The sequence below is a fragment of the Clupea harengus genome, chromosome 26 (assembly GCF_900700415.2).
Source record: "Clupea harengus chromosome 26, Ch_v2.0.2, whole genome shotgun sequence".
NCBI lineage: Eukaryota > Metazoa > Chordata > Actinopteri > Clupeiformes > Clupeidae > Clupea > Clupea harengus.
Window position 1 is genome coordinate 2,890,479 of NC_045177.1, and position 14,605 is coordinate 2,905,083.

Sequence of the window (14,605 nt, forward strand, 5' to 3'; positions counted from 1 at the left end):
GAAATTGTGAGGTTTGTGGAGTAAGAGAGGATGTAGAACATGTTCTGCTAAGTTGTGAAAGATTTTCTAGACAGAGAGAAAAACTGAAAAGGACGGTTAGTGCAGAAAAAAGAGTTTTCTCCTTGGAAACGTTATTGGGTGAGCCAAGAGCAGGAAGTATTACTGGGTCCATAGTGTCAATTATTAAAGAAACACAATTAGCGATTAGGATTTAGAACTCTTGTTTTGTTTTGATTTATTTGGTTATACTGCTTTTGTCATATTTTATTTTAATATTTTATTTGATTCAATTTTCTTTAAAGATCCCCAATGAACTGCACCTCAGTCCAGTAGATGGCGGTAATACACGTAGCTTGTAAACCGCCATAAAACTATACAGAAGAAGAAGAAGAAGAAGAAGTAGGTCCCTCTCCCTCTCTGTCGTGCGCACTACACAGATGCTCACGCGGTTTGGAGCACGTCTGTCTCTTGTGCGCAGTCTTGCGTACACATTCTAAACTAGACAAGGCAATCAGCCACCTCTCAGCCCAGACCAAAGTGCAACTCAAACGTTACTTTAGACGCTCCACTTTGTTTTCATTTGGAAGACTGCCTTTCAGCGACAGAAAAACGAAATAACGAAGGTAAGTTGACGAAAGATCTCTAAGAGCGTCAGCATGCATCATAAGGAGAAGTTTGAGGGGTATAACAGTGCTGCAATTGTTAAATATACGAAATAAGTCAGTCTAGTCTAAATGTGGTGCTACAATTAAAATGAGGTAGGGCTACACGGCCTTCAGAAAACAGTTAGTCTAGCCTACATCGAGAACGTTTGACCAACATTTGAGGTTTCTTGTGACCGTATAAGATTGAGCAATTGGAACTCGAGACAAACGATGGAATAATCTTCAAAATGTTCAATTTGACGATGACATGCGAAGCCAGGTGAGGATATTAAAGAGCCTGATAGGTTTTTGGCAAAGAGTAGGTTACGGAAAACTCCTTGCCTACTCTTTAGTTTTGGTCTCGGGGAGGGAAAATCCAAATTCCGTCCACCCTGGCATTTGATTAGCTGTCTGATAAAGAAAATCTAATTGACGAGCGGTGCGCATCCTTAGTAAATGATTTATTTAACGAGGATTTTCTGTTAGCCATTAGAGTCAGAGTCAGTGTGTTTATGATTTGTGCCCTAGTGGGGTTTTCCTAATGTGCTGGTGTCTTATCTACCCTTGCCCTCTGTTGAGTGCCCGTGTATACATGCCCATGCCAGTCTGCCTTTCTGTATCAGTGTTTGATTGCTTGTGCCTGAGGTCATGAATGACATAGAAGCCAAAGGTACACCTGACTCTGCGTGATCACACTTGTGTCAGTCAGTGGATTACAAGTTCATTATTACAATATTTTACATCATACCATCCTGGGCTTTTCCTCTTCTGTGACACACAATTGGAGGATATTTATTCATGTATTTGTTTAAATGTACAGGGATAGGCCTACTGTTTTGGTGGAGGATATTTATTCATGTATTTGTTTAAATGTACAGGGATAGGCCTACTGCTTTGGTGGATGATATTTATTCATGTATTTGTTTGAATGTACAGGGATAGGCCTACTGCTTTGGTGGGGGATATTTATTCATGTATTTGTTTGGATGAACAGGGATAGGCCTACTGCTTTGGTGGGGGATATTTATTCATGTATTTGTTTTGGATGAACAGAGATAGGCCTACTGCTTTGGTGGAGGCAGTAGAAATACTGTCCCTTTTTCCTCCATAGACAAAAGCTTGCATTCCTGGTGAACAGCCATGGTCTATTGAATCAGTATGAATATGGGTGCTATATTGTCATCTTAGGTGCGCTCTATAACTCTTGGTTTTTTTTATACCACTTGTTTTCATTTATTCAATTATTTTCAGGGCCAAGGAAACGTAGACAAGTGAAATAGAAGCATAAGGCACATAAATGTTTTTTTTTTTTTTTTTAAACAGAATCAGAAAACTGTTTTTTATCGTGCTCTCTCATAACACAGCAGTTACAAGATTAAAGCGCTTTTCTTTTCTGATGTGAAAATCAGGCCACATGTTGCACCTTTAGGTGTTGACCTACCTCACAGAAAGGGGATGAGTTTCTTACGCCAGTGTCGTTTTGACTTGGCATTAATAAATACATATGTCTCAGAGGCTAAATGTAAAATGTCTCAGCCACCTTAGTTCACCCAGTATGGTCCGGTGTCAGAGGCAAGATGATTGTCAACACAAACAGGTTAACACAAGGAAATATATTTGATTCAAGACAGAATTCATTAAAACTGATAAACAGTCCCAGACAGCAAATTCCCTCAGAAGACAGTAATAGGTTGAGTTCCTCACCACATTCTTGTAGTTGAACTGAACTGGCGCTAATACTTTAGCAACCACTGGTAAGAGATGCGAGCTTGAATATCATTTGCAAGCAGTTCAGTAGGCCTAGTTTATGAAATTCAACAGCCCAAATCCATTAAAGTAGTCTTTCCTATTCACTAGCATGTTTAATAGAGGTGTACTCCACTTTCACGCATAGGCTACGCCTATTTAAATGTAGACGTATTAAACCGGCAAATAATAACAATAATTACATCGACAAGAATGTGTGGATTTTTTTTAACTGCAACGTGCACGGCGTACTGGAAAAACTAGTATGCTTCTGCTTTTTGACCACATCCTCTCAGACATTTTAAACTAGACGAGTCAATCAGCCACATCGTCAGCCCGGACCGAAATTAAACGTTACTTTAGACGCTCCATCCAGCCACTCTCTCGCAATTCCACAATCAATAGTCAAAAGGCCTAATGTGTTGATCTGAGGGTTTATTGTAAGCCACAAAAAGGAGATGGTCCATGGATTAGCTGGATCTCAATGTATGAATGTCTGGTCAGAGTTTTTTAAAAGAAACCTAGTTCCTCCCACTGTCTTGTGTTTCTTCGTGGCTCTTTCTGTATGGCTGTTTGCCAAGATCAGAATGATCCATCTAATATATAACGTTTTAATGAGCTCACTGTGAGTATTATCTTCTCGCGAGGGTTGTGTGTTTTCCATGGCGCCTGATGGGGCCCCTGGAATGTCAATGAATCACTTTTAGAGTTTGTATACCGTTTTTCAGGTGGTCAGCCTGTCCTCTTGTTAACTGAGGCCTCTCGTACTGTGGGGTATTTTTTATGTTAAGATGAACATGGATTAACTTATCGGTATGAAAGTCTCACTTTAGGAAAAGCAGACTAGGCGGGAAGCAGTAACTTAGCCATAGACATGATTCACTGATGTAAAAGTCAGCACCAAAGTCACGACCCGGCACATTCCAAGAAATCCCCGGGGAGGAGGGGGTCTCAGGGAGTCTCAGAGGATCTCAGGGAGCCTCAGAGGATCTCAGGGAGCCTCAGGACACACACACACACACACACACACACACAGAGGGGTACTCAGGGGAGTTAAGGAACAGGGAATAGTTAATTCTGCTACAACCAAATGTTGTGAACAGACTCCATATAAAAGCTGGGCTCAGCCAGCCTATATGTGAGCGTAAAGAACAGGTTTCATGACAGACAAAGGGCGGTATTCTCCCGTCCCATCGCTACAGAATACAGAATATGTCCTTGAGAGAAGAGCGGTATGCATGACTATCAGTACAAAAACAGGTGGTTTGCCTCAGCAAGGGAGTAGGCCTCCTGTAGGCCTCAGCACACAGGATAAGCAAGCAGATTAAAATACAAAGAGTTGTGGTTCATCTCGTTTGTGCAACTTGTTTTGTGTATAGAGTGGTTTGGTTGATCACTGTGTGGTGTTTTGTTTTACGTATAAGTGTTAGTGGTTCTTCACTTATGGTGTTTGTTGAGTGAAAGATTCTCTTAAGCATTAGAGGACCTGGGAAACGACTCATTGAGTTGTGATTAATGTTTGGTCTGTTATCAAATACTGATATTGGTAATCAGTAATTGTGTGGGTGTGTCAGCAAAGTGGAAAAGTGGAGCGGTTGGTCAAAATCATTGGTTGATGTGGGATATGCTGAACTTGTTTAATTTTTCAGGAAATATAAGCTCTGTGAAGTATTGTGATATTTGATCTTTTGCCGTATGGGAATTCAAATTGAGTGTACCCCGGATAGACTTTCGTTGACTAATCAGACACCACGCCTCACCATGGTTCTCCAAGCACTTCCCACACCACAAATGAAACAGTGCAACAGAGGAGCAAGCCAGTTTAATGACCCCATTATGATGTACATACCCAAACTGGCCTGCTTCTAAGTTTCACTGACGCCTGCGCAGAGGATCCCCTTCTCTCTGTCACTCTCCACCCAGCTGTATAACTAAGAATACTGATACGAGAAACTTCCCATGCTCTACTCGTGTTGTTCTCCATCTCTCTATCTTCTCTGTATCTCTCTCCTGTTCACCATGTCTATCTCTCAAACTATAAATGCATATCTGGTTAAATCTGTTTTTAGTGTTGGTGTAGGGCATAATCTAATCTTTAAAACCCTCATTACTCCCACTAGGTCCTATCTACATGACATATTATGGCTATACTCACTATCAATATGGATCTTGGCTTCTATACCTTAAACCTGTGTAGTGTTTGGTGAAACAAGAGTCTGAAGGACCATAGTGTTTCCTGCAGCTTAGTTCTCTATCAGCTTGGTTCGATTACACTACAAGCCCCTTTAGGATTTTGGTGGTAGGAGTCTGTCAATGAATTGGGGAGGGGATGCTGGCTGTAATGGCGGCTGCCGTGGCAATGGGGCATATACTGGAGCACTATTTCATTTATCAGCCACTCCATATCTTTTACTGACATTTTCTTTATGATTGCTTGTTTCAAAAAGTAATTCAGCTTATTATGTCTTCTGTCCCTCTCATCCCAAAACTTTGTTAGTTCTCTGTTTTTATCTCTCACCTCTGTCCTTTGACATGACACCCCCCCCCCTTGTTCCTGACCTCCAGCTAATTCTCCCATTTTACACACACACACACACACACACACACACACACACACACACACACACACACACACACACACACACACACCCCCTTGTTCCTGACCTCCAGCTAATTCTCCCATTACTCCTCCTATCTCCATGACAATGTTCTCGGGCCTCTTTCTTTCTTCCATCTCCTGCCTTCTCATTTTTTCTAACTCCAGTGTCTGTTTGACCCTCCCTTGGTCCTCTCTGGTGAAATAGTCGTAATTCTCTTCTTCCTCCTCCTTTCCTGTCAAAGACCCTGATGCAGAGGGGGTTCCCCCTAATCCTGTCCCTACTCTTGCATCAACATCCCTGACTTGTTTTACGAGGGGCGTCTTTGATGTATGGGTCTGAGAACGACCGTTCAGGCACTGGGCCCCGTGTTTCACAAACATCTGAATTGGGGCGACAGTGGTGCAGTGGTAGAGAAGTCGGTTAGTAATCAGAAGGTTGCTAGTTCGATTCCCTGTCGAAGCGTCCTTGAGCAAGACACTGAACCCCTAATTGCTCCTGATGTGCAGTGTGCCATCAGTGTAAATGTAAAATGTAAAATGTGTATACATCCTTGTAAGTCGCTTTGGATAAAAGCGTCTGCTAAATGACTAAATGTAAATGTAAATGTAATCTACTTGAGGTTCCCCAGCTCTTAGTCCTCCTTCTAAGTGTTCTAGCCTGCATGCTATCTCTCTAACTGCTTGTTCCAGCCTCTCCCCTATCTCCACCACAAATTGTATGACCTTAGCAAACTCGCGCTTAAATTCCACCACATCTGCTTCTGATGTATACAATTTCACTACCTCCTCTAAAGGTGTATTTTCTTCTGAGTTTCTCAAAGCCATCTCTAAATCCAAGTACTACCACAGTAATATATGTATTCTGACTATCCTGCTTGCCCCCTACACTCACAGGAGTGCAGGCGTGTGTGTGAATGAACAAGGAGCCCCTCCCCTATGTGCTCGCTCTCTCTCTCTCTCTCTCTCTATCCTGCAGCTGTTAGATGACCCAGTGAACTTTAACTCGTAGTTTTCCTTCCACTTCCTCAACTGTATTCCTTAAGTGTCTCCTGATCACCAACGCATACAATACCTTGTATTGAGAAGTCTAAGTTTTTGTTAACAATACCACACCTCACACTCTAACTAAAACCATTTAGCTCTTCAGCAATTTAGTTAATATCATTCACCATGCCATCCACCATGTAACACATATTATTGATCTGTATATTATGTACCATACCATTTCCCATTTATTTGAATCCTGACGACCAATTACTTCACAAATTAGCCCTCATGTGATCACACAGCACGCTGCCAACCAGAAAGCAATCGCCAAAACTCATGATATGCTATCCAATATTATGTATGACCCATCTTATTCCAACATCTCAATCACCCAATTCATATAATAATACCTTTATCCTTTCATAGTCGAAATGATTTATTAATCTTACACACCTTCAGCCAGATTTCCCCGATTTTGTTTCTTAGCTGAGCACGTCTATTTTAATCCACTTATCCACTCGCCTACTATGAACTATTCAAACTAGTGACAACATGTAGCACACAGCTTACAGCTTTATAACGCGAGAGACATGGTAATGCCTTACTTGTGTTTTTCACAACAATCACAGTCACAAAATCATCACAAAATAATTTCCCATGAAAGTTTTCCACCCACCTTATAACACCGTTCAACATGAATCATCGTTTATGCCTTACAAGTTGAAATTATTTATCTATGTTATGCGTGCCTTCAGTGTTAAAGAAAGTATTAGTATATTGTATCATGAATATCTTTTTGTTTTAAGTTTTGTTCCAAAATGCTGTGTGCCCTGAGTTCTCCATGTAGATTGGACTTTGGAAGACAATTAGCAGAGTCAAGAATGTTAACCCAGAAACCTCACGTATATGTTTACATAAGATAAGAGGGAATTGGGGGGTTGTGGAATGTCTTGTTGCTGGGCAGAAGTAAAGTTCAGCTAAAGTGCAGATATCCTAAAGTGTATCCCAGAATCCTGTCTGCCATCCTGTGTAAACATTAAGAGACAGAGTCAGGGTTGGGGGAAGGTAAACATTCTTATCTCTTGGAACCAAGGACGGGATGGTACAAGATGGGAGTGTCATGTCTTTGTTCTGTGATATTGTCTTTGCATAAAATCTGTTACATTTTACCAGAGAAGTCAGTGATGGGTTGAACAGCGTTCTGAAAGCACTGCATTCCTTTTACAGGAGTGTAGGTTGAAGAAGCGGTCTGACACCATTCACTCCTCTTTGCCAGAGTAAAAGTCAATTATTTATTATATTCTTGGTTGTGTGTCTTAATTCTGAGGTTAATACAGTCCTGATAAAGGGTGAAATAAATCCCTAACATTCAGTCAGGTTTCCGTTGATTTGTGTTCAGTTGATTAATGTACTGATGATGGAGTTGTGTGTGTGTGTGTGTGTGTGTGTGTGTGATAATTTAATGTACTGATGATGGAGTTGTGTGTGTGTGTGTGTGTGTGTGTGTGTGTGTGTGTGTGATAATTTAATGTACTGATGATGGAGTTGTGTGTGTGTGTGTGTGTGTGTGTGATAATTTAATGTACTGATGATGGAGTTGTGTGTGTGTGTGTGTGTGTGTGTGTGTGTGTGTGATAATTTAATGTACTGATGATGGAGGTGTGTGTGTGTGTGTGTGTGTGTGTGTGTGTGATAATTTAATGTTTTGATGATGGAGGTTCTTCTCTCCTTGTTCTCTAGAGAAAGATCTGCTCCTGAGGAGGGGGGTGCTGCCTCTAACATGAATCTCTCTGAGGAACAAGACACCAGCCATGGAGCTAGGAGGTGAGGAGAGAGAGAGTGTGTGTGTGTGTGTGTGTGTGTGTGTGTGAGTCTATGTTGATTAGCAAGATGTCTTGTTGTGTCTTGTTCATGACAGACCTCAAGCTGTAAAGTATGTTTGGCATAAAAGAGATAGCAAACCTGTGCATGTTTGGAAAGAAGGTGTGTGTGTGTGTGTGTGTGTGTGTGTGTGTGAGGTTAGCAGACAAGAGCAGTGAAAGGAATGTTCTCATGATGTGTGTGCGAGTGTGTATGGAGGGTGCACGTGTGTGTGTGTGCGCGCGCGCGTGTGTGTAGCAGACATGAGCAGTGATGGAAGTTCTCCTCTTCTTCTCTAGGATGGGGGGATCTAGCTCTAACAGGAGGTCACACTCCCCTACACCCACCTGTGTGTCCATGAAGAGTGATCATTCCAAGGCAGGAATCATCAACTTCACAGGAGGAGACTCTTCAACTGGATGGTAAGATTATGACCAGGGGCGTAGCTATAGGGGGTGCAGCAGGTGCGGCTGCACCTGGGCCCGTGAGGTGTCGGGGCCCGTAGCCGAGCCCAAAGATATACACGCGTAAATTAACGGGCCCCCTATCAGCGAAGCTTAGCGGGCCCACCTTCAATCCCTGTACAGCGTCAAATTGTCTCGGGTCTGCTTATGTTCAAATGCGCGCTGTTTTAAGAACGATAGTAGTGTCAAATGCTATATATACACCTGAAAGGGCAAACTTATCTCAGTCATGGTTGTGATTATTTTTTGGGAAAAAGTAGCAATTTATAACAAAATCATATGCTTATCCTACATACACTATAGAAACTATCAAAACACTATTCAATTAAATGAATAAGTTCTTATTTTCTTTGGTATTTTTGTGATTAGCAATGATGATTGCTGGGTAATATGTATGTTGTTGTCCAATGTCAAGTCTCTATTTGATCATGTGACAATACAATACGCTATAGTTAAACCAATTCTGATAACTTAGGTCTGAAGGTCTGATAACCTAGCTCATTGAGCACTGCACAGCACAACTTTACTCGTAACAATGCCTTTTAAGCACAAGAGTGGAAGTAGAAAAGGGCAAGAGAAAAAAGAACAGGAGGAGAAGGCGGCAAAGCTGCCTAAATTAGATTATTTTGGCTTTTGAATTGCCGTCAACTAGTCGCCAGCCCACGGAGTCAGCAGTGCAGCAGTTCAGCTGGGATCAGAATCGCTGTTTCTGCCCTCAGTGGTGTGTCAGCAACCATGCAACAGTTAACAATTGTTACGGTAAGAAATGTTCCTGCTGAGAGTCAAACAAGACTTAGTTCATTGTGTACACACCAATCACTTCTGAAATATGTAAGGTTGATTAATTAAACACTATTTATATCGATAACAAACACCTTTGATTAACGGTTTTTTTTTTTTAGCGTTCACTAGGGGGGCCCGTCATTATATCTTGCACCTGGGCCCGTCGTTACTACGTTACGCCACTGATTATGACTCTAGGATTCATGATGTGTGTGTGTTTGTGATTAGCAGACAGGAGCAGTGAGAGGAATGTTCTCATGATGGAGATGTGTGTGTGTGTGTGTGTGTGTGTGTGATTAGCAGACAGGAGCAGTGAGGGGAATGTTCTTATGATGGAGGTGTGTGTGTGTGTGATTAGAAGACAGGAGCAGTGAGGGGAATGTTCTCATGATGGAGATGATTGAAGATGTGTGTGGGCGATATGGACTAAAGTATATTACGTTTAGTTTTTTTTCTGAATGAATTGTATCGTATTTTATAATTTTACACTTAGTACTATTTCATGTTTCCAGTAGCAAAAGCACCACAATTGATATTTCATTTTTAAACTGAGTTAGAAGATCAAGGTTAAGAAATGAACATCATTTTTCATTATAAACATGAAACATGGCTTGAGGAGTTGGTCTCAATGAGTAGTTACAACGAAACAATAATCACAATGAGACCCTAATTATGAGCATAATTTACTCTCATATAACAACAACAACAATAACAACAACCATCATAATTTACTCTGCATGACTGAACAACAACAACAGGAAACTAAAACTTCAATGAAAAGTTCAAAATGGCCACTAGCCCTCAGGAACACCAGCCTGTTGACATTTTCTAGCTTGAGGGATGTCCTGGTATGTCACAACATTTACTTAACCTAATTTACAGACGATTTAGAAGAGATAGTTAGGCTACTGTGTAGGGGCAGGGGCGGACTGGGGGGTTAAAAGTGGCCCGGGAGTTACTGTCAGACCGGCCCACTCAATACAAGGCGCGCTGCCCACTCAATGCGTCGCACGTATCGACCAGTCAGTGGCCTACTTGGAAAAATACCCATACACTTCACATTATTTTGGATGATTACAAAGAAATTACATTTTTTTATAACATTTGGATCCACCAATTTGCCTGGATGGACACATGGAATGAAATGATACTGGCTATTGTAACGCTCCAAAGTAGGTTTAGTTTGCTAGATGAATATGCTTAACTCTGGGCTAGTATCAGATGGTTATACGTATAACTACAGAGCCTTAAGGAATGAATGTCCACACAATAAAGAAACTGGAATCAGAGGGTAGAATTAGTATGTACTATATGAAGAAATGAACAGAATAGAACATACGATGGGGTGTGAACATCAGTGGTATCAGTAGTGTTGCATGCTGGGTGTGTGATTGTGTGTGTGTGTGTAGGGGTGTTGAAGGTGCATAACAAAACAATAAGTTAAGTAACAGAACCTAAACTAACTCTGCCGGCCCGGGTGCATTATAGTCACATGGTAATAAAAAACAATATCAGTATACTCATGTGTTATTATTACCTCACTATCTAATCTAGATAACATTGTGTATAACGTTAGTGTTCAGGGTTTTTCCTGCATAGAGAAAATTTGGGCGCGCGCCTAAGCCGCTTTCCCGAGCGCCTATGACATCCCGAGCGCCTAAGGCAAAACAAAAGTCTGCGATGTGTCTTCTTGTCTAAACAACACGCAATACGAGGTGCGCGAATGGACAGAGCGGCCAGCTGCCAATCACTCAATTACTCAACCTGCGTATGTATCTTGACTTCATCAGTCGGCGGTGATTTTGAGCATAACATTCCATTTTCAGTATTCATGGCTTTCAATAGATTAAAATATCTGCTATGTTGAGGACCTACAAAGGTGTAGGCTATTATTTGATTTGTCTACCCGTTTGAACGAGTACCAGTAGACCGCGGGGCCTCAGGAGAGGCAGACAACCGCATTGGTTTATCAATGAAAGCTCAGCTCATTCTGAGGAGAGCGGATATATTTGTGTTGCATCTTGAATATAATAATATTAATATTATCATTGATAAACCGGTGTGGTTGTAAACTGTCGTTCTGCTGCGAGGGCCAGCCCGACGTGCACGAATACACCTGTACAAATGCAAATAAAATGTCCCCTCAAAATGCTGACAAAAGTTTGATTAACGATTTCCAACGCAGCCTCCATGGGTATTCTTAACCTTGAATGAAAATATATAGTGTAGGCACGTAGAAATAAAAGGACACTGAGAATAAATACATTGATTAGAAAAGAATATAAAGTTCTATGTGCTCGCTATAACTTCTATTGGTGCCGTCATCGCTCGTGCAATGCATGTCCGCGACTATGTTTAATAGTATTTTTCAAGTACAGCCGAACCCTCGTTCTGTTTAGATCAATAGTAATCGCATTGATAGAAAGATCGAGTGTGTCTTCTTGTCTGATCAAGACGCAACTGTGATGTGTGCAAGACGCAACAATAGCTTGCTTCTAAGCAAGCACCCAATTATCAACCTGCTGAATCCTAACTTCATCAGCCGGCGGTAATTCTGGTACTTTTTTGAGACAGAAAACTGAGTGTGGTAAGTTATTTCTCTTAAATTCAACTTGTTTTCTATCTAAAACATATATACATAAAATATATAAAAAGTGTACCTAGATGCAGTGTTGGTGAAGTTACTTTGCAAAGTGTAACTTTTAAAACGAGGCCTACATTTAGCCTGGCAGTAATTTAATATTAAATATTTGTGGTCAGTTTTAATAATAAAAACAAAAAGAATGGTATGTAGGTTTGTATAATAAAAATGAATAGTAATAATAGATAAACTTGAATTTCATAATTTGTGTGTTCCATTTCTGACCACTGGTTAGTTCTATATTCTATTGATATACATTTCAGTAGTTTGCATATATATGTAAAGAGGTAAACCTTGATCATCTTTGAACCATACAAGTTAGTCAGTCATTTTTAACTACTAAATATATCAGAGTAAATGATACGTGTTCTGTGAGGAAAAAGTATAGTCTGTGCCGGCGATGTCAGAGGGGAGGGCCGGGTAGTGATGGAAGTGGGCCGGTATTTTCCACCCCAACCCCGTCGGGCCACCGGGCATTCCCCCGTATCCCCGGTAACCAGTCCGCCCCTGTGTAGGGGTGTGTCACCTACCGGTGTTTAATAGCCATTCTGTCGAGCTTTCCGTTGTTCCTAAGGCAGTTTACAAGATTAAAAAAGATAAATAAAATACAGAACACCATCAATGGCAAATAGAATAGAGATGAGTGAAACACAAAATTGGGACTAAATTGGTTGAGTTAGAGGCTAAAAAGCAGAATAAAGAGGTAATTTTACTTTTTCTTTTGTGTGATGAACAATAAAGTAATATGACACAGGGAAATATGGTGTGTTTGTATGTGTGTCCCTTGCTATACAGCAGGATCAGATGTGTGTCATGCTTGCAGTGTCCATGTGTGAAATACAGACAGTAAAGTCCTGGCCATGTAGGAATAGTGATCAAGACGACGTTATCAGTTCACAGCGCTCTTTCTCTGGGTGTGCTTGTTTGCATTCCTGTATCTCTGGTAGAGAAAGGTGCCAACAACACTAAAATCATGGGTTCACAGGAGCACACAAACTTATGAATGTGTAAAGATCCACTGTACTGTCTTTTAGCTAAATGAATAAATCAGTTCATAGAAGAGCTGTCTAGTCTACTGCTTCAGAGTAAATACACCTACAATGTGTACTATGATCAGTGTGTGTTCATCATGAATCAGCAGTATGGGTTCAATCCTGGATTATATAGGCTAACAACTCCACACTGTGTTTTAATCCCAGGTCAGACTCGCCCGTCTCTGCCGAAGAGGTGATGGTGCCTCCATCAAAGATCAGAAGACTAGGAGACTCTTCTTCTGAACAGTAAGATCATTGCTGCAGTATTCAAATGATGAAAATGAAAGTTGAGGATAGGCCTGGTCATTTCAGCTCTAGCCTAAAATCAATGTCTATGTATTCTAGCACATAGCAACACTAGATAGACAAAGTCTAAGGTACTAATGATGCAACATCCAGAACTCCTGCAGTCCTCCAGCATCAGCAGGTGAAATGTGGTGAAAGCTATAGAGAAGGACTGCAGAGGAAATATGAAACTTAAAGTCCATCACCTCAACATAATCATACAAGGAAGGAGAATGAGGGGAGAACAGGGCTGGAGTTAATTGACGTAAAACTCCTCTGTTCATTTGAATGAGCTCATGGTTATGCAGTGTATGTGTAAGTGAGTGTTTGTGTGTGTATGTTTGTATGTTAATTACATTTTTAATGATTTGGTTTTATTTTTCAACACACAGTCTGTACACTTGGTCCAGATAAACTATGACACAAAGCAATCAGATGCCCACAGAAGTCTCATCTGCAAGAAGACATTCAAGGCATCTGATTGAGGGAATACCAAATCAGGGAGACACCAGACTCTCCATTGAGATCAACACAGAGCTAGTAACATCACAGAGGGAGGAAAGAGGAGAGGTCAAATGATTGAACCATGAGGTTCAGACAGCTAGAAAGAGCATCCTGGAGAGAAGCAGCACAAGACAGACCAATCAAATGCAGTGACATCTTTAAACCCTCACCTGAACGAGACAAACCCATCAGAACCGTGCTGACAAAGGGAGTGGCAGGCATTGGAAAAACAGTCTCTGTGTGGAAGTTCATACTGGACTGGGCTGAAGGAAAGGCCAATCAGGATGTCCACTTCATATTTCCTCTTATATTCCGAGAGCTCAACCTGATGATGAGGGAAAAGAAAATCAGTCTGGTGGATCTTATTCAGCACTTTATCCCCGGAATGAAAGATCCGGTCTTCAGCAGTTCACAGAACAGAGTCATGTTTATCTTGGATGGTCTGGATGAGTGTCGACTTCCTCTAGATTTCGACTCCAACCCAAAGTTTTGTGATGTGACAGAGCCAGCCTCAGTGGACGTGCTGCTGACAAACCTCATCAAAGGGGGAATCTGCTTCCCTCTGCTCTCCTCTGGATCACCACCCGACCGGCAGCGGCCAATCAGATTCCTTCTGAGTGTGTGGACCAGGTGTCAGAAATAAGGGGATTCAATGACCACCAGAAAGAGGAGTACTTCAGGAAGAAATTCAGTGATGACAACCTTGCCAGCAGAACCATCACACACCTGAACTCATCCAGGAGCCTCTACATCATGTGCCACATTCCAATCATCTGCTGGATTTCAGCCACTGTTGTAGAGAGAACGTCAGATGAATCTGGGAAAGTTGAAATGCCAAGGACTTTGACTGAGATGTACACACACTTCTTGATCAATCAGACAAGCACCAGAAAAGAAAAGTACACTGAGAGAAAAGAGACGGATGAAGAAATAATTTTCAATCTGGGGAAACTGGCTTTCCAACAGCTGGAGAAGGGCAATTTGATCTTCTATGAGGAAGACCTGAGCGAGTGTGGCATTGATGTCACAGAAGCATCAGTGTACTCAGGAGTGTGTAC

General features: G+C 41.4%; 1 protein-coding gene across 2 annotated transcripts in view; it reads left to right on the plus strand.

Annotated features, from left to right (window-relative positions):
• The first annotated feature begins 404 nt into the window (after positions 1 to 404).
• LOC105913217 (NACHT, LRR and PYD domains-containing protein 3-like) overlaps positions 405 to 14,605 on the plus strand; it is a 119,311-nt gene continuing 105,110 nt past the window's right edge. The window contains exons 1-3 of one of the 2 annotated variants that reach the window (XM_042703872.1): positions 405 to 623; positions 7,717 to 7,800; positions 8,136 to 8,258. In XM_042703872.1, the coding sequence (XP_042559806.1) occupies positions 7,757 to 7,800; positions 8,136 to 8,258 (167 nt within the window). In that variant the 5' untranslated portion in view covers positions 405 to 623; positions 7,717 to 7,756. The remainder of the gene's footprint in view (positions 624 to 7,716; positions 7,801 to 8,135; positions 8,259 to 14,605) is intronic. The other variant, XM_042703874.1, reaches the window with a different exon arrangement.